A 20,667-nucleotide genomic window follows, 5' to 3' on the forward strand; every position below is an offset into this window, starting at 1 on the left:
AATCAGTGCGGGTAAAAAATTATAAGCATAAAATGTAAATGTTTACATATGCTCTGAAAGATGAAGGTGGCACATCTTCAATATGGAAAAGATGGTTATTCAGGTCATAGGACTTACAGAGGAAGTGGCTTTAAGTGAGAATATTAGTGTCCATTTTGTAGATGCCCTTCACACATTAACAGAGGTGAGTTTCAAGGGCATTCCCATAGGAGGAAGGACTATATCCTTGCAATATTTAAAAAATAAAGGAAAAGTTAAATGTTTTGTGTCCTGTTTAAGAAAATCTTTTAAGATGTATATGTATAGCATCACATGTTTCTGTTTGATCATTATAATTTATTTTTGGACTCAATAGGACAAACTGTTTAGAGAAAAAAAAACCCCACCATACGTGATAAACATTCAAATCTAATTTCATATGCATCATGGTCCTGAGATTGTAATAAATTAGAAAGAGCATGACTTGTACTGTTATTACCATGAGGGATGCATCATATTTTTAATTAAAATTAAACCATTATTCCTCAAAAAGTACATTAGCTATACAAATACTTTCTTTTGGTCTTTAGAGAAGGTTACATGTATTTTCTCCGTTTTCAGAATGGAAATTCTCCCGAAGCCGTGGAGGAAATCGTTCTTGGCCGCGAGCGGCTACATCCGGGACCACTTGAACGCGATGAACCCCACGATGCTGGCGGTGCTGGACCTGTGGCACAGCAGCTTCAAGTGAGTGTCGGGCCTGGCTGCGCTGCGCTTTGTTTTTGAGATGGAAATTATCGTGTGGCATCTTAACTATCTCTTTTCCACTTTGAGGGCAAATCTTAAAAATATCACAAACGCCATGTAAGTATTTAAGCATGGTTTTAAATGAGCAATATAGAAATGCATGGAATAAAAAGCAAACACTGCCTCTCTCTCTAATCCAGTTCTCCCCTCCCCATCCCATACCCTGATATCACACAATCTTTTTTTTATTGTTGTTAGTATTACAGATATCTCCCATTTCCCCCACCCCCCTGTTCCCCTCTCACACAATCTTTAAGGGGTAATTACAGTTCAGGGGCTGAATTATCATGCCCTGTGGGTTTTATTTTTAAAATATATTTTTATTGAATTCAAAGAGGAAGGGAGAGGGAGAGAGAGATAGAAACATCAATGATGAGACAGAATCATTGATCGGCTGCCTCCAGCACACCCCACGTTGGGGATCGAGCCCAAAACCCGGGCGTGTGCCCTGACGGGAATTGAACGCTGACCTCCAGGTTCATAGGTCAATGCTCAACTACGGAGCCACTCCGGCTGGGCGTATCATGTCCTGCTTTAAATCCCACAAAACATTGGCCGCTACCTAGACACTATTGCCCATGAGAGTGGCATGAGTGATGGTCCCCGGTGACCCGGGCCAGGCATCACCTCCCGGGCCCTGTCCTGTGGGGACGGGGCCAGCGGGAGGAGCGCTGGTGGGCGCTGTGAAGCTGGAGAGCTTGGCCCGGGCTGAGGACGGTTCGCCTCGTGTTTTAGAAGCTCCAGCTTCATCATCTCCCCTTCCTCCAACTGCCACTTCCAGGGCACTGGGAATATGTCTTTGTGAATATGCAAAAGTAATGCATATATGTCATTTTTCCTAAAGAGGGCCTCCCAACAGCCCCCTCAAAACACGGATGGGCCTGTTTTATGGCAGAGAAGAGGGCACCCTGGCCTGGGGAGGTGTTGGGGGGAGGGAGACGGGGTCTGCGAGCCTTTTCTCCCCCACCACGGGTTTTCCTCTCAGCCACTCACCGGTGGAGCTGCCGGACACACTGGGCTGGGTGGGCCCACGGCTCAGCTCGTTCATAAAGGGCTAGGCTTTGTCTGTTAGACGTGCCATTAGGCTGAGTTTTCAAAGCATCCTGTTGAAGCCGTTACGCCACACCGCCCAGTGGTCCAGCACACCCATCACCTTAGCAAAGGGGCACCAGCAACGCTAACCCCCCTCTGTGCCTCGTGGGTCAGCCGTGTGAAAAGCCACGGCCAGCGTGACTTTCGGGTTCAAAGGTTTGGAAAGAGCTGATGCGCAAATTGACACACAAGACAAGAAATATAAATTTGGAAATTATGGGGGAAGCCAGGGAAAGCTTAACTGTAGTAGTCAAGTTCCACTGAGTCTTATTTACTAGAATACACAATTGCCCTTTAGGAATGCAAACAGACATATCAATGGTAATATTTAGTAAACAGTAAGATTATCAGGTTGGGGGAGTTTGCTTTAGGCCATTGAGTCAGCAGTAGGTAATAAAATGCAAATATTCACCCTGGAATATTCAAAGAGCCCAATTCAGCCTTCTGACCGGGCTTCTCACATTTATATTAATAACTGTTGATCTTGGTTCTCAGCAGCCATGCCCTGTACTGAATGCTTTATGACCTAAGAGATTAATTTAGCTTGTGAAAGGAGTATAAATAAATCGATCTGAAATGTGTTTTATTTACTAGCCAGGATTTTATATTAACCTTTAAGTAAAGATTAAATGTGATGTTTTTAATAGTGGTTACTATCTTTCAAATAATATAGAAATCACTTAATCACATGGAAATAGGGAAGAAATCTATAGTTAAATTGTAGTGAGTAACACAATTATACTAATAGGTAATCAATGAGTAAAGTACATATAGTAAGTCCATAAGTTTAGTACCTATGTTATCTCCTACTTAATTTGTTGTTTCAGGTCTTATAGTTAGGTCTTTAATTCATTTTGAGTTAATTTTTGTGCATGGGGACAAGTGGAACCACAAAAGACCCCGAGTAGCCAAAGCAATCCTGAGAAAAAAGAACAAAGCTGGAGGTGTCACCCTCCCTGACTTCAGATTCTACTACAAAGTGACAGTAATCAAAACAGCACGGTACTGGTAGAAAAACAGACACCCAGACCAATGAAACAGAATTGAGAGTCCAGAAGTAAACCTACATGTACATGGGCAAATACATTTCTATAAAGGAGCTGAAAACATCTAATGGATGGGGAAAAGCCTCTTCAATAAATGGTGCTGGGAAAGTTGGAAAGTCACATGCAAAATATGTTAATTATATTTAAAATTATATTATCGCATGTATTTGAATTTTTAATTTTATGAAACATAAATTTTAGTGATAAAACTTAGAAATATCATATTTTTTAGAAGGGATAAAATAGCAAAATACAAAATATAAAACCACTGTTCATTTTTATCTCACAGGAAATTACGTTTAATTGATACAGAGGAATTTCACAATCGCCAGGAGGCATTAGAGCTGTCAAATTTTCAGACCATCATCATGAGACACCTGGAAACTGCCAAAGAGACTCTACTTAAAACGTAAAGTTTTGACAGAGGATAATGAATTTAAAAATGGGATTGGTGGGGTTCTGCATTTTAACTGCTTTTAGAAAATTGAATTTTAACAAGTTTGTAATCATTTCTGCTTAAGAGTTAAATATGATATGCTTACCTGCTTTGGTCTGTGATGTCTACCCAAATGTTCTACACAGCACAGACTGCACAGAAACCAAAATGATTATGATTGATGGTTACCTTTTTCTTAATGTCTGGTTTCCACCTCAGCTCTGATTTAGTTCGCTTAGCATAACACCCTCAAGATTCATCCTTATTGTCCCACGGGGGAATGATCGTCAACTACTCACTTGCCAGATATTTATTTGACATCTACTATTGACACATGCAGGTTGCTGTGCTTTTTTCATTTTGCTTTTGGATGAGAGATGCAGAAGAGTTTAAAGAATGATTAGGTGGGGAAAATACATCCTTTAAAGAAGTTTACAATCTCATTGGAGGTTAGATTTGTCAAATGATAATTGCACCAGAGCTTCATCTTAACGGGAAAGGCTGTCCCAAGTTCGAACACTCAGCTCCCAAGCTCTGCAGAAGTGCTCACAGCATTTCCCCCACTTATTTCCTCCTCTTTTCTAGCCTAGTACCTCTACTATAGGCAGTGACACGATCAGACATATTAGCTTCACCTACCCCACCTGTTTTACTTACTATTCTGCTTCTACTCCACATCCTTTTCTCAGGGCCTTTCTCATTTCATGTCTATCTATTCTTTTTTAAAAATATAAATTTTTATTGATTTCAGAGAGGAAGGGAGAGGGAGGGAGACAGAAACATCAATAATGAGAGAGAATCATGGATTGGCTGTCTCCTGCAGGCCCCACACTGGGGCTTGAGCCCACAACCCGGGCATGTGCCCTGACCAGGAACCAAACCCTGACCTCCTGGTTCATAGGTCAGCTGGGCATCATTTCTGTCTATTCTTTGGTGAAACTGCCATCTTCACTATAAAACCCTTCTTCACTAATAAATGGGAAATTACATCTCTGTCCTTTGACTTCAAAGCTGTTTTGCTGCCATGACACATGGCCTTTATGAGGGAAGGGATGATGTCATAAAGTTTTATATCTCTCATGACATGTCCCCAGCACAGAGTAGACTCTAATACATATTTGTTAATGGGGCGAATGCATATATTTAAAGCTTAGCTTGTTCTTGGAGCACTCAGGCAACTCCTGAGGTTATGGATTCCCTGTTTTAAAAAATTCATTAGCTCTTGTGAAAGGGATACCAGCATTCCTTAATTTCGTAGCGTTGGACAGTGGTTTTATAAACAGAAAACGTCACCTATTATCATCCTGATGTATCTATATATGAATTTCACTGTTTTCCTTTTATCATAAGGATACATGCACATTTTAATCTCACTCACTGTTTCAGGATTTTACATTCAGGGGAATAAAAATATACTCTACTTGATTTCATTGATTTGTACCTTGTTTTCAAGTCACGGTGAAACAGATAGGACAGCATAAAATGCCGTTGAACCCTACAAACCCTCCCTTGGCCCGATCAGTTGTTCAGCTTTAAGCAAATCCATTCCCTGAAGAACATTCGGGGGCCCGGACAGCAGGAGCACCTTGTAATAGTCAATAGAGTTAGTTGTCATATTTATTCAAAAAGCGCATCCATCATAGTTCCCATGAGGAGTTACATTTCCTCACAGCGTCACACCACTGCGTCGTTTTCTATTGGCTGTGACGCAAGTGTCCGTTCGGGGGAGATGTGAAATAGGCCAGCGCTTACATCCAGGCAGCGGGCAGTGTCACTTAGCACCCTGCCTCTCGGCGAAGGCCCTCAGCTGTCCAGCAGTTACTGTTAAAAGAACATGAGCTTTTAAGAGTCTGTTGTTCTTTCAAGGTGGTTTCCGGAAGTGCAGAACATTTATTACCAAGGCAATAAAAAGAAGCAGCTGCCCACTGGCGAGAGCAGCGCCAAGCTGGAGTCCTTTTTCAACTGCGCTGCCACCCTGATGACCCTGCAGCTGCAGGACCTCACGCTGGCCTCCATGCAGGACTTCACAGACTTAATCGCACAGCCCCCGGTAAGACTGGTTCGGTTACACCAATATTCACCTACTAACTTACTCATTTTCAATCTTTTCAGGGAAGAAAGGCTAAAATGCCTTTACCAGTGGGACAGCAGAAAGTACAGGGTGGGGCATAATTAGGTTTACAGCTGTTCTTTTGGAAAATGATACAATAACTAATAAATAATAACACAAGAATAGACTGTGTTTCTCATACTCACAACTATAAACCTACATTTGCCTCACGTTGTATGTCCTTAGACCTATTATGCTTATCTGTTTAAAAAAACAACACCACCAAGTGAATGTCAGCCTGTGTGTTTAGGATACGTGGGTATCTATCAGCACATGGGTGAGGATCAGCAGAAATACGTGAAAATTCCCACAATTAGGAAATTTGGGTCACGATGGCCGGGGAACGTTTCCACGAGAAACTCTTTTCTTTCCGGAAGAGGTTCTATTACAGTGTGAGCAGGACCTGGGACTTTTTTTTGTCTGGGAATTTGAATGTTCTGTTGGGCTCTTTTTTGCACGGTTCTAGAGCCCCACTGCCATGCACATCCTCCTTTTCCCAGAATCTATAGGCCCCGTGGCTGCTAGACGCCAGCGAGTCCAGCTGGGAGTCACTTGCCCTTTTCAGTAGCTCTTCTTCGGCTTAGCCGTCCAGGGCGTAAGAGGAGCGGTGGGTTCCCCGTATTCCAACGGGGCCAGCACACTTCTCAGTCTATCGCAGTTCCTATGTGCAGGGTGGGGCAAAGGTAGGTTTACAGTCGTTCGTATGGAAAGTAAGACACTAATTAATAAATAATAATCCAAGAATATATACTTTTTTTTGCAGGATTCTGTTAGAGCTTTTGAACATCCAGGTTTCATCATGAGGCTGCTGCTTGATAATGACACCATTAAGTTTGAACCTCAGTTCGAAGACTATATAGACATCTTTTTAAATATTTATGATGTCATGATTAAAGCTGTCAGTTTTGTGCCGAGGGTGGAGACAAAATTGTATTCCAAGTGGGTGAGTAACAAGTGTATTCTGATTGCTTGAGTTGGCATGCTACTCACTTCAAAAGGTGTCGACAGGGATCCTCGGCTTTGGAGAATTTAAACAGCCTAGTAACATTGACTTATAAGGAAGTTTTGCTCCAAAAGAGTACTGTTTTCCCATTAACTTCCCTAACAATACCCCTAGTTGCTCAGTCCAGTCTTCCACTGGAATCTGCTGGTCAGAGAGAGACAGTCCCAGGCTAACGTACTTTCCGGGATGATCAAACAGAAATGGAAAGAGAAAGCAAAAAGAAATGGGAAGTCCCTCCACCCAAAGTTCATGCCCAGGGAGAAACAGAGATCTTACAAGTTACTCACACAGGAAAGGGACAGAAGGATGCACGGAGGAGGATGGTTTACCAAAGTCTGCGTTGTTGGAGATGGCTTTACTAGAATACCACCTAAATACCAGCTTTAGAGAGGCCTTTGAGTAAGATAATGAGCATGCTCTTAATGATCTTTGGCAGCAACTGCTGAGGTGGAATTCAGATAGATGTTTCTTACAAAAATTTTGATAGAAATTAAAGGGGAAATTATTTTTTTTTAATTAAACCCTTTCCCCCACAGAAGGCAAACCTATGAGTAACTTAAAGTGTAGTGAGTCCGCGTACATCACCATCTCTTGATATAATTTGAGATGCTTTTGAACACAGAACTATCTCATCTAATATATCATTTCTCTTCGCTCTTGATAGGGACTGATTAGGAGTCACATAAAAACAATACTTTCTAATATAGTTCCGAAGTACTGGTCTCCAGTTCTCTTTAGAAAAGTAAATCTATAGCCTTCAAAAATTACACAGGCTGTTAATACATTTAATAAACATTCCATAATGAACACTAATGAGCTTTACATTAGATCCAATGATTTTACATGGAATACAGTACACAATAGAGATGGCTTTAGTCTAACGTTCTTTCTGAGAGAAGATGACACCCTCATCCACGGAGCCAAGGGGTGAGGTGGTGGTGGTGGGATTCACTCAAGTTCTCATGAAGCATCTGTAGTTCTAAGCAAAATAATTTCCTGAAATACCCACTAGGGGGCATAGTGGTCAAATGCACCCTGGATACCTGACTAAATTAGTTCTCTTAAAGAATCCTTAGATATTATAAATTTGAATGCTGCCAAACACCCACTAACTTGGTTCAAGATGATAAACCATGTAAGCACATTTATTTGTCCTCTTATTTGAAAAAGAGGAGAAACGCTGTTGAGATTTGTTTGCTTATTTGAAATCATGTCTGGTCCATTCTTGCCCACCATTATGCTAATGATGATAGCAGAACGCAAATTTTGCAACGAGGGATTTTCGTCTGCTCTAGTTGCTGTTCGTTAATCAGAGGTCAATAATGAGTAAACAGTCTTTCCTTGCTCTAGACACGTTACTCCTCAAAGTGAAAATGTACGGTGATCAAAAAAGCATGATGATGTGACATTAAAATGCCTTATTTTTAAAAATAGTGTACAATGCAAACACTACCTCATAAAACTAGCATATACAATTGGGCAAATAAAATGTGGAGTTTGCTGTTTTTATATTCTCTTACTTGGTGTACATTTTTAAGTGACTGTTCTTTCATCCATAGAGAAAATCAAAACATAAACTAGGTAGGTAGCCTTATGAAGAAATAAAAAGTTATATGAAACATAGATATTTAAAATATACAAAAAAAAAAAACAGAAAACAATAAAATAGAAAGACTGCATATCTTACTTCAGAGAATAGAAAATCAAAAAGACCTTGTGAATAAAAAATAATGTCAATATGGTAAGATTGGCCTTTTTACAAAGCTAAGTGACACAGTTACCTTTATATAAGGTATTTCAAATTACTACCATTGTTTTTCCCCTGCCCTCTTTTTAGGACAGTAACTCTAAGCCAACAACCTTGGCACCAATAATTCTGGACGAAATCATTGAAGCTCACAAAGAAAAGGTTAAGGAGGTGATCATGAGAGAGAGCGCAGCCCCCATCGAGCACCTCAGACTCTACGACAAGTACGACTTCTTGATCACCAGGAAAGCTGAGCGGGACGTGGATGCTTTCCTTGCAGAAAACCACCATTACGACAGAATAATACAAGAAATCCGCAAATACCAACAACTGATGGAGGACATACAGTACACATCGAGAAAGGTGGGCGGCCCATTTGTACGGCTCTTCTCTGGACCTGAGGCCATTCCCCCGGGGTCACCAGAATGTGTTTCAGGCCACACCGGGAGAGATTTAGACCGGGACCAGCAAAAGGGAAAATACCGACTGAGCCTTTCCATGTGCCAAGCATTGTGGGAAACCCGGGATGCACGGAGCTGGACAAAACAGACACGGTTCTGGTGCTCATAGAGTTGAAAGTCTACTACAGCCCTAACTTTTTAAGCACTTTCATCTGACCCCTCAACAATCCCAAGAACTTAAATTTTTACTTTTTTATTAATCCTCGCCCGAGGATATTTTTCCATTGATTTTAAAGAGAGTGGAAGAGAGAGGGAAAGAGAGAGAGAAACACATCGATGTGAGAGAAACACATGATTGGTTGCCTCCTGCGTGAGCCCGCGCAACAGAGGCACGTGCCCTTGACCGGAATCGAACCCAGGACCCTTTGGCCCGCAGGCCGACGCTCAATCCACTGAGCCAAATCGGCTAGGGCAGAACTTAATTTTTTTTACTTTAGTGTTTATAACTCCTTTGGAAAATATGGTAATTTCACCCAAATATGGTTACTTCTGTTTAGTCGGAGACTGGTAAATTAAAATTTCCTCCTTTTTTGATATTTTCTAAATTTTCTACAATGAACATGTTACTTTTTGTGTATAAAGCAAATATAACATTTAAATCTTACACTGTTAAGCAATAACATAGTTCTCCAAAGTTTTTATATTTATTATTATCTTGAAGTAGAATTGGCTTTCAAGATAACAAACTCTTCAAAGAGATTTACCCAAAAGATAGTTGTAAAAACAAATGAGTATTTAAAAAACCCGCCTACATGACATGAAAAAAACCACCCTCAATGTTATTAGATCACACACACACACACACACACACACACACAATGTTGTCAGAAAGGCAAAATTGTAGGAACCTTTTATTTTTATCATGTTTACTAAACTTCTAATACTTGGCATTGTAGACTGTTCGCTTAGGAATGTTTGAAATACGCTGTGATGATTTAATTAGAGCTTTGGTGAAGCGAGCAGAGATTATTTGTGGAAAACTTATAGCTAAAATGTTCAGAGACCATCAAGAAGTAAATACAAGGTATTTATGTGATTTCGATTAAATTTTTATTTGGGGGGATGGGATAGTGTGAAATAGAATCAACTGTCATTCAACTACATAAATGGCTTAGAATCGTGTCATAAGTGACCCAAAAGAAAAGATAATGCCGAATTTATTTCTATTTGGCTTGTTGTGTTATTTGGTGATTATTAGTATTTTTTCACCACAGGTATCTTTCTAGTTTTTTTAATTAAAGTGGCATGAAAAAGCTTTGCATTTCACTTGCACGAGCCAGGCGGGCGTTATCTGCGTTCATATTTTTAAAGTTGCGTAATCAGTACCCACCGTGGGTTTTCAAAGTGGATTCACGCGGTCGTTGCCCTGGGTCCTTAGGGACCCGCACATCTGGAGCTTCCTCTTGCTGTCACTACTCTTCAAGGCCGTGGGAACTCTTCGTCTTAGCGAAGAGCCCATTGGTTGACGAACCTGGAGATTTTAGGAGGCTTGACCTGTGGGAAGGCACCTCGCAGAACGCTGAAGCAGACTGCCGGTTGACTTAGACGGGACGTATAGCTCGTCTTCCAGCAACTGGTGTCAGTGCCGCTCTGGCCACCTCTTTTCTGGTATCCGTTTTATTAGGGGGGGGGGGGGGGCGGCACAAATCATGGGAATGCTAGTTACGGTATTGGAGAGAAAAAGAAATCGTTAAAAGGGACATTTCTTCCAGGCTGTAAGAAGCCGGAAACAAGCTTCATTTACCGACCGCGTGTTAGCCAGACCCCGGGCCCCGGGACTACAGCTGTCACTGCTGGGGGAAGGCAGTGCTGCCGGGGAAACAGACACACAGAGACATGCAGGCCATGAATTACCATCGCCCGCAGTAAGGCCTGCCCTGGGCCGCAGAAGCAGAACAGGGAAGGACCCAGCCTTCTCTCTGGGTAGAGGATGGGGGAGAGGGCCACATCAGGGCAGGCTGCCCAGGGGAGGCGGCGGCGGGTTCGTTTTGAAGGAGTGGGAGGCTGCCAGGTGAGCGGTGCGGGCCAGAGAACGCCAAGCAGAGAGAGACTGCGTGGAAGGCCCTGTCAGTCCGAACCTGGGAGGGTGGGTGGTCCTCTCTCAGACGCTGTGACGGGGGAGGGGAGGGAGGGCCTGGAGAGGGAGCACCGGGTGAGAGAGAGCACTGGGCTGGGGCAGCTTCTCTAGGAACCGGGAGCACATATTCGGCAGAGCACCGGGAGAAGAGTGCAAATACCCTGTGCAGGCAGCTTTGCACGCCGAGAGAAGTATTTCTTTTAACTTCACAGCTATTTCCCCGCCTCTTACCTGCCCTCTGAGCTCCAGCCCCTTCTACTTCCCCCGCTCCCCTAACCATCCTCTCACCGGACTCATCGGATGCACAGAGGACGCATCGGGGCTGTTGCAGGGACCGTGGGCTGTGCATGCCCTCCGCTTCTTGTCCCTCTCTGTCTCACCCGCCTCTCCATGACCCCCCCCCCCAAACCACCTCCCCACGAGCTCAGAGGGCGAGTCTCTCACACCATCCACAGGTCTCTCTACCTGCGTGTGAGCTCCACCCCATCGCTTCCACCCTCCGGGCTGCTCCCCGGTCCGCTCTCTCTTTCTCTGTGATTCCACCCCCGAAATTTACAGACACGTTCAAGCCTGCTCCCAGCCCCTGCCTCACCCCAGCGTCATCCCCACGCCATCCCACTCTCTTCACCTCGCGGCCAGTCTTCTTGAAGACCTTTCTCTACATTTTATGTGGCCGTCCTTAGCGCCCAGCTCACACTTGCTTTGTTGGGGTGTTTGTTTTCAGCTTCACAGTAACTTCGTTATTTATTTTGGCCACAACCCCCATCAGTGGGCAATACTTGCATCTTACCAGAAGTTTCTGGGCACACGGGCCCAAGTGAAGCACTCCTTCCAGTGGCGTCACTCCCGCCTTCCTTTGGGCCACTTGGTTCCCTGCCATCGCAGCCCCGTCTGCCAGGCCTGGAAACTCTCGGTCGGAAGTGATCGTTTATGGCTCTGTCTCCCCTGTGGCCTGTGAACTCCTTGAGGGCCAGGGTTACCTTCCACTCATTCCTGTGTCACGTGTACCGCCGTTGGGAATATAACAGATGAACAGGAAATGTGTATTGACTAAGTGAACACAAACTTGCTTTAAATTCCTTAGATACCATATAAGTAAGATAATCTTGTTTTATGTTTCATGGGCTGGAGCATTTATGTGGGGTAGAGGAACGTATTTGGGAAGGAAGTTAATTCTGGCTCTCGCCGGCTCTTTCAGGCTATGTGATGAGTTTGAGAAGATCGCTGAGAAGGCTCTCAGCACCCCTCCCAACACAGCGGAGCTGATGGAAATGAAGGTACCGCCTACAGAGTCTTTACGGTTGTATGTGCATCAAATAGTTTTGTTCTCAGCTCTTACAATTATTGACATGATAATCACTAACAAACCCCTCCAGAAGTGATAACGGCGCCTTAAACAAGAGTTACTGATGAGCTTGTAGGTGGCGGCTCTGGGCTCAGTTGGGCCGCTCACAGGGAGCCCGCGGGTCTCAGCTGGGCTCACCAGCGGGACTGGCTGAGCCATGGCCTCGGCTCCTCTCCAGCCTCCAGCCGGCTCCCTGGGCGCTCCTGACCCGGCAGAGGCACAAGAGCAGGCTCAGCTTCACGAGTGCTTCTCAGGTTCTCCTGGGGTCACATGAGCTCACATCCCATTGAGAAAGCCGGTCCCGTGCCCAGGGTCAGAGGGAGAGGGCCTGCGGGCAGGTCCTGGGAGGGGGCGGGTGAGGCTTTTAAGCATCGTCTCCCAGGATGGTATTGAGAGCACCGTTCACAACGAGAGGCATAAACCAGGACCATCTGGGCAAACTGAGATAGGCAATTACCTTTACCTTTTATCAACGAAAATTCAATCCTGAAGTGACTTATTTTTTGTTTTTCTATAGGCTAAATTTTGTTAAATATTAAAATTTTCTGTTATACTTTGCTGAAATATATTATGTTTTGAGCATAGAATTTATGGCACTGAAAATAGTGGATATCTCACTTTTGCCTTTTTTAAATATTACTCCTGTGCTTGAAGGTGAATAAAATAATATGGAACAACTAGTTAACCATCATTTCATTTTAGTCCTTTATCATTCTCACAACATTACGCTTTTATGGGATCATTTTTTTTTTCTTTTAAAGCAGTCCCAAGATGCAAAATAGAACCCTTTCATTTTTAGATTTAAAAATATTTAAGCAAAACATGTAAAAATCATTTAATTCTTTGTATAGACAAGAAATTTCAAAATGAGTTCAAATGATAATGCACATTTTACTTTATATTTTACATATATGTGTATTTATTGATTTCAGAGAGGAAGGGAGCGGGAGAGAGAGATAGAAACATCAATGATGAGAGAGAATCATTGATCGGCTGCCTCCTGCACACCCCCTACTGGGAATCGAGCCCACATATGCCTTTGACTAGAATCAAACCCAGGATTCTTCAGTCCACAGGCTAACACTCTATCCACTGAGCCAAACCAGCTAGGGCAATGCAGATTTTAAATTATTCATGTGAAGGTTTGTTAAAATCATTACAATCAACTCTTAAATATTAGCCTCTATATAAAAAAGATCTATTTTTTGAAAGTATTTATATTAGACTAAAGTTCTTAGGGTGTGAATTTATGTGTGTGGGGGAGGAGTGAAATATGCACCCATGTCTATATATATTCTCTTTTAGAATATTTGCATATTTTATATTAGTTGTTATAAGACATCAAGTGATACTTGGATTATGGGTGATTATAAATATAGCTGGAGAGTTTCATAACTGTAAATTCCCTTGGAAAAATAAATGCTGACTATGTAGAGTATCATTTATTTACCCTCTTAACCGTGACTGGGAATATTAAGGAATTTGGTGTTATTTCATGTGAATTTCTGTTGTTCATAGCAACCTTTTACAGAATTAGCAAATGGGATTCCTTAATTGGTATTTAAAAGATTTCTGTACCTTAAAAAAGTTTATTGCCACAAAGGCAAAATAGTTTCTCAGTTTATTTAATACAGAAATTGGTCATTTATTATCAGAAAGGGAAATGAAAACCCAGTTCTTTGACTACAGAAAGCTAATTAACCAAATTACAAAAGCACTGTGTCGTCAGTTAGATGTTTTGTTAGTTGTGAAGATACCACGGTTTGCATCTTCTGTGTTTGGAAAACCAGAGAAGAATGCTGGGGGCTTCTGGGAAATAAGAAATTTCTCATGTGTTTGTATTTTACTGCCCCCTGCTGTTTAGCAGAGGTTCCTGTACTGTGGTCCCCAGTCTTGAACCAAGTCCACAGTCCTTTTAACAAGTCTGTAGCGTCTGTATGTATGCAGTGTGTGTCTTCAGGCTGTTTTCTGACAGGAGCTGTTCATGAAAACGCCACCTGTAATCTCTGTTCCCCGCAGGCTTATATTAAGAAAGTAGAGACGGTGGACATGATTGATTTGGGACGCAGACTGGTGGATTCTAAAAACTGCCTCTCCTTCCTCATCGAATGCGCCACCTTCTCCCCAGCAGACATCAGGCTCAACAACAACGTTTTCCAGTGGTACGGGAGGATGGAGGAGATCTTCGACGAGCACCGGAGGATCATCGCCGAGAAGACGGAGCAGTACCAAGATGGCCTTAAGGTTGGCACCGCGGAGATTTTAAAGGCTTTCCCTTGTCTTGACACGTTTACGTTTTACCTTCCTAGGTAGCGTGGTACCTCAGCAATCCACAGGCCATCCATTCTAGCTCCCGCATGCTACCCATCGTAGCGGAAGGGAGCACACACACTGGGGCGCTGGGGTGTCATTTCCTGATTTTTTTCAAGGGAGAAAACATTCAAATACATTGCCCACCCATGACCACTCATAGAAACAGTACTTATACAGTCCTAGTGAATGCTCTTCTGAGTTCCTTTACTTTTATCATTTATTGTCAAACTCTCTTGATGAAGTGTGCCTGCACACCTTACAATTGCTCAAACCCGCCTAAGTACTGAGCCTAAAATCATCACTTTTCCCCCCCAATATATATTTTTATTGCTTTCAGAGCGGAAGGGGGAGAGAGAGAGAGAGAGAGAGAGAGAGAGAGAGAAAGAGAGAAACATGAATGATGAGAGAGAATCATTGATGGGCTGCTTCCTGCACGCCCCCTACTGGTGATGGAGCTCACAACCCGGGCAAATGCCCTGACCGGGAATCGAACTGTGATCTTCTGGTTCATAGGTTGATGCTCAACCACTGAGCCACACTGGCCCAGCTAGAATCCTCGCTCTTAACTCGCTCTTACGCTAACCATTTTTGTCCTACATATAAGATGCTTGTAATTGTCCCTGTCTACCTGCCCAGCCTCATCTCCTACCTCTTCTCACCCCATGTTCTTGACTTTTCAGTGACCCTGAGCAACCTTAGGTCCCTGCTCTCCCACGCCTGCCTGTCATCTCCTGCGCATCCCTCCCCCTCGCTCTGGAGCGCCTCCTGCCCGCAGGCTGCGTGTCTGTCTGTCTAGCTCACTCGTCTGACTTTCGGAGACGCCCTGGGAGTCAGGGCTCCGTGCTGCCTCCCTGCTCCCCTGCAAGGTTAGCGGTTAGAGCCTCTGCCGGCCCCTCTCCCCTGGCCTGGTCACCTGATCGCCTGGTCACCTGATTGCTGTCATTCTCAGGACTATCTCTCCGCTAGACCAGGAGCTCCCGGCAGCAGGCTTGGGTTTGACCCTCTCTGTCTGTTTCCCCCTGGCCAGCGGAGTGACTGACACAGCATGCCCTGAGCTCTCTGTCTGAGTAATTGGCTGAGTGTTTACAAGTGGAAAGCGAAGGTTCCCAGAGTGAGTGTCCCAGGCAGCCAGCGGGAGGTCCTCTGGCTGCATCTTTCCAGCACACCAAGTGCAGTTAATTGGGGAGTATGTGGTTTGGAGAATAATTCTTTGAGAGAAACAAACAAACAAAAAACACTTCATTTTGAGCTGCAGTCTATATTTCTGGTTTACATTCAGGCCATTTCAGAATTTTTAAGAACTTGTAGGCAACATCAGGAATAATAAGTAGTAGATGCTTAAGTTACAATATAATCACATCTTAGAAAATGCTAAGTGGCTCAAAATGATCTCTACTTTCCTGTAAAGGATTCTCTTCTACACAGTGTGGGGGAATTGGGCCTCTCCTTCCCACTCCCTCGCTGGTCCAGAGCAACAGCTTTGCCAGGAAACTAAAGGAAAGAGGACAGAAATCAGCCTACTAATCTATAAAATATAAAATCTATTTTTGAATAACCTAGATTCAACTTTTAAATATTTCATCAAGAACTACTTTTCAGGATTTATTTAATGCCTTACCAATGAAAATGTTATAATAAGCCTTTCTCATAAAAAAAACCCCACACACACCTGTTTTATATTGGAAAGCTATAGTTTTGGGGCTTTTACTTACCTTACACATTTCTTGTGAAGAGAGCCCCTAAGATAAGAAAAATAAGCCTAGAGTCCTTTTTTTTTAGCATTGCTAATTAAAAAGATATTTGAATGTCAGAACACGATTAAATATCTTTTCCAGTTGTTTGTAGTAGGGCCTCAGATATCTTTAGAGCCTTTAAAATATTAGAGTTTTCTTTGAGTCCCATACTTGATGATTCTATGGGATTTTCAAAGGCTTATAAATCATTTATTAGCATAAATTCTTTAGCATCCTAAGGAATACCGTCGTCTAACACATTCTTAATCATTTGGTTAGTTAGAACTTCTCACATGGATAGCACGAGGGTAAACTTTCTCTAATTTGTGAATCACAGGAATCTTAATCATCAGTTTTAAATCCTACTCTGAAAACTTCTGTCTATTTCAGATTCCAGTCATCTTCCGGATGATCCCTTTCTTTATATTTTGCCAACATCAAAATATCTTAATAACAATTCCGGCAGCCCTTACAAGCATGTACATTTTCTCTTGAGGCCTCGGGGTTCTAACTTTCAAAAGGGTAACGAGCGGTGTGGTTTAATCCTGCCAGCTGCGGTGCGAGCGGTTTGTGGAGGAACTGGAGAGCTACGCGAAGCAGTCGGAGGAGTTCTACTCGCTGGGAGACCTGCAGGACGTGCAGCGGTACCTGAAAAAGGCCCAGACGCTGAATGCAAAGCTGGACCTCGCCGCGGACAAGGTGCAGTTAACAATCACATGACCTCACGCATCTAGGGGAAATCATGAACAACATAAACTGATGAACAAAAACAGACCCGGAGACAGGGAAGCATCGATCAGACTGTCAAACCTCAGAGGGAAGGTAGGGGAGGGTGGGGGTCAGACTGTCAAACCTCAGAGGGAAGGCAGGGGAGGGTGGGGGTAAGGGAGAGAGATCAACCAAAGGACTTGTGTGCATGCATATAAGCCTAACCAGTGGTCACGGACAACAGGGGGGTGGGGGCTTACGTGGGGAGAGGTTTGGGATGGGAATGGGGGGATGAGGACAATATGTGATACCTTAATCAATAAAGAAATAAAAAAAAAACCAATCCTTAAGAGGATGAATCCGTTCAAGAGGGAGAGGATTGGATCTGCATTGTGTGTTCACCTTTAAGGAATAGATGCAAATGGAACACGTTTCACTACATTTAATTAGAGAATAACATGAATGGGGCAAACAGGTCTTACAGGCATGCCTCAAGACGTGGCATCGCTGCTTTCGATGGGGCGTGATGCCATTTCAATGGCCTCCATTTTTTTATTTGAAGGAAGGTGCCATGTCTCCGTCAGCTTCTCAGCTTCCATTCTGTGCCATTGAAACGTGCGCCTCAGGTGCCTGGCTGCTGAGGAGTTTGCCCCTCGTCACTGTTTTTAAATCAGGCCGATTTCCCATCCGGCTCCCTGGCTCCCAGCGGTGCCACTTCAGAAAGGGGCTTTCTCGTTAGGAGAAGCTGGAAGGGGAAAAGCTATATTCGTTGCTGTGTGAGGTGTTTGACATGGTTAATTGTGTTTTTTTTTTTTTTAATAAAAAGGGAAATATGAAAACAGACCACATTATGATGCTCTGCCATTTTTCTTCCATTGAAAGATTTTAGTATCTTATCAGAGCAAGTAATTAGTGTATAATCATCACAAATACGTCAACACATATTGAGAAAAGAGAAATAAACTTTGTAGATTTTTTATAACTGACGCCACTGAGATTTTAAGTAACCTGCATAATTTACATATTGAGCTCACACTTCAATTCTATAGATTTCTCCTCCAACCACTCAAATACTCACATGCTTCACAACTACACTAAGAAGAAATCGGTGTGTGTTTTTTTTTTTTTTTTTTTTCCTTTTCTTATTCTATTGATTTTCAAGACCCAGTTCCAGGTGTATCTTCTCTACGGAAGGACTATTCCAGCATGCTCTTTCGTCTCTGGGTGATAGCATTGTTTGGTACACACTGTTCCTTTGATATTAAACAGCTACTGATCTAAGACATCTCTTCTGTTGTTTACACTATTACTGAATAATTGTAATTTAACTTTTGCGTACTTATGTCCTGTCTCCCCGGCTGGATTCTAACTCCTTGGAGTTGGAACTTTGCAATACAATACTTAACCGTTTTCCACCGGGCCCAACACAACGCTGTGTGTGTTAAAGTACGTAGGTTCTTGTTACTTACCGAATGGAGCTATATCCTCAGCATCTCCGATGGGCAAAGGCTTCTTTATACGTGAAGTTTATTTTGCTGCGTTAGGGACGCCCCATAGTCATTGCCCTCTGGAAACTGTAATTAAACAGTCTTTCTAGATTAGACCTAATGTCAACGCAACCTTAGGGCTAATGAGGGCTTTGGGGGTCACACTTGATATTTTGTAAGACGTCATTTGGAGTGTCGCTCACTTTCCGAATGATGCCTTTCATGCCCGTCCTTCCAGATCGAGCAGTTCAATGCGGAAGAGGAGGCCTTTGGTTGGGCACCGTCCCAGTATCCTCAGCGCAAAAAGATCCAGGACAGCCTGAACCCCTACCTCCGTCTCTACGAGACCGCCGTCGAGTTTAGCGGGAAATACCGAGCGTGGACAGAAGGGCCGTACCACAAGGTGGACCCCGACCAGGTGGAGGCGGATGTTGGGAACTACTGGCGAGGCCTCTACAAGCTGGAGAAGACCTTCCACGACTCTCCCAACGCGCTGGCCATGACGAAGAAAGTGAAAGCGAAGGTGGAGGACTTCAAGCAGCACATCCCGCTCATCCAAGTGATCTGCAACCCCGGGCTGCGCCCCCGCCACTGGGAGGCCATGTCCAACATCGTGGGCTTCCCCCTGCAGCCGGCGGACGACTCCACCGTCTCCCCTTTCCTGGACATGAACCTGGAGCCGTACTTGGACAGGTTTGAAGGCATCAGCGAGGCGGCCAGCAAGGAGTATTCTCTCGAGAAGAACTTGGAGAAGATGATGAAAGAGTGGGAGTCGATGGAATTTGTCATTCTCTCTTACAGAGAATCCGGGACATCGATTTTGTCATCCGTTGACGAAATTCAGATGTTGTTGGATGACCACATTATTAAGACACAGACAATGCGAGGCTCTCCTTTCATTAAGCCGTATGAAAAGCAAATCAGGTGAGTGACAAGGTTTATGCTCTTACCCAAAACCCACACTTGTTTTGTTGCCAAAATCGTCACCCATATGTAATGCAGAGTTGTTTTTTGAAAGTGATTCTGCATCTCATACTTAGTATTTGAAATAGTTCCTTGTAAGGAATGATGCCTTTCATCGCTTTGGGGCGAGTACGGGTCTCTGCTGTCCTCTATGTTCATAACAAGGTACGGGCAACCAGCCTCTAGACATTCATTCTATTGCCTACAATCTGATCTTCCATATTTGACTCTCAAAAATAACTCCGTGTCTATAGAAACCATAGACTATAAAACTGAAAATAATGTCGTTTTCTAAATATACTAAATAGCTTAGTGTGGGTAATCCCTAAAAGTCCATTGTAATTTCCATTCCTAATCACGAAGGATTGCTAGAAAAGTGCAAAAGAATGGAACTCTGATTTTTTTAGTCTGGTATTTTAGACATTTGACACAGCCCATTAAATTAACTCTTACCCCGTCTGTCAATCTTTATAATTTGTATTAAAAGTTTACATTTTACCTTAAAAAGAGAGTAAATCCAAACCAGTCTCCCTTCTTCGGTATGAATTTGCATGACAAGGAAAGCTCACAACTTTATATTACCCTAACTTGGGCTCCAGCTCAGTCTCTGTTTGATGGCTGCGAGAACATTTTCTGCCTCAGTCAGAGGTCGGATGGAGAAACAGGGACCACCACCGGAGGAAAGCAGGGGCATTCATTTCTTCTGGTGAAAAGAGGTTAAACAAACCCAGTGGTAAACATGGAAAGTGTTTTAAAACGCCACTTGAAGATGGCTGATGACTTTTATTTATTATTATTATTTTTTAAATCCTCACCCAAGAATATTTTTTCATTGATTTTTAGAGAGGGCTGAGGGGGAGAGGGAGAGTGAGAAACATCTATGTGAGAGAGACACATCGATGGGTTGCCTCCTACACGCATCCTGACTCTGACCGGGCTGGGAATCGAGCCTGCAACTGAGGTACGTGCCCTTGAGCGGGAATCAAACCCATGACCCTTAGGTCTGTGGGCCGAAGCTCTAACCACTGAGCAACCAGCTAGGGTGAAAATGCCTGGTGACTTTTACAACTCTTATTTATATTTTCTGGCTTTAACAATCTAAAATTACAGACCTTCACATATAACTGGTGTATTAATGTACACATACAGTGTAAAGCTATTCCATTTCTAAGTTCTGTTGCTGTGAATTAATTATTCTCCCTTATGGTTCTGTTAGCTCTTTTAGCATGGTGGTTCTAGCTCTTATAGCATAGTGGCTCTAGCAGTCCGGGTTCAAATCTGCCTCTATCACTTATTAGTTGGGTAAACTTGAACATGGCACTTAACCTCCGTGTGCCTTAGTCTCCCCATTGGCATGTAT

At 43.3% G+C, this 20,667-nt stretch overlaps 1 protein-coding gene across 1 annotated transcript in view; it reads left to right on the top strand.

Moving 5' to 3' along the window:
* The window catches only part of DNAH7 (dynein axonemal heavy chain 7), a 155,039-nt gene that overhangs the window by 17,510 nt on the left and 116,862 nt on the right, over window positions 1-20,667 (top strand). Inside the window, exons 8-17 of the mRNA XM_054722861.1 lie at window positions 601-726; window positions 3,214-3,333; window positions 5,227-5,410; window positions 6,234-6,413; window positions 8,311-8,583; window positions 9,578-9,705; window positions 11,957-12,035; window positions 14,123-14,347; window positions 16,702-16,848; window positions 18,583-19,268. Coding sequence (XP_054578836.1) covers window positions 601-726; window positions 3,214-3,333; window positions 5,227-5,410; window positions 6,234-6,413; window positions 8,311-8,583; window positions 9,578-9,705; window positions 11,957-12,035; window positions 14,123-14,347; window positions 16,702-16,848; window positions 18,583-19,268 — 2,148 coding nt within the window. The remainder of the gene's footprint in view (window positions 1-600; window positions 727-3,213; window positions 3,334-5,226; window positions 5,411-6,233; window positions 6,414-8,310; window positions 8,584-9,577; window positions 9,706-11,956; window positions 12,036-14,122; window positions 14,348-16,701; window positions 16,849-18,582; window positions 19,269-20,667) is intronic.

This window comes from Eptesicus fuscus, chromosome 11 (assembly GCF_027574615.1).
Source record: "Eptesicus fuscus isolate TK198812 chromosome 11, DD_ASM_mEF_20220401, whole genome shotgun sequence".
Taxonomy (NCBI): Eukaryota; Metazoa; Chordata; class Mammalia; order Chiroptera; family Vespertilionidae; genus Eptesicus; species Eptesicus fuscus.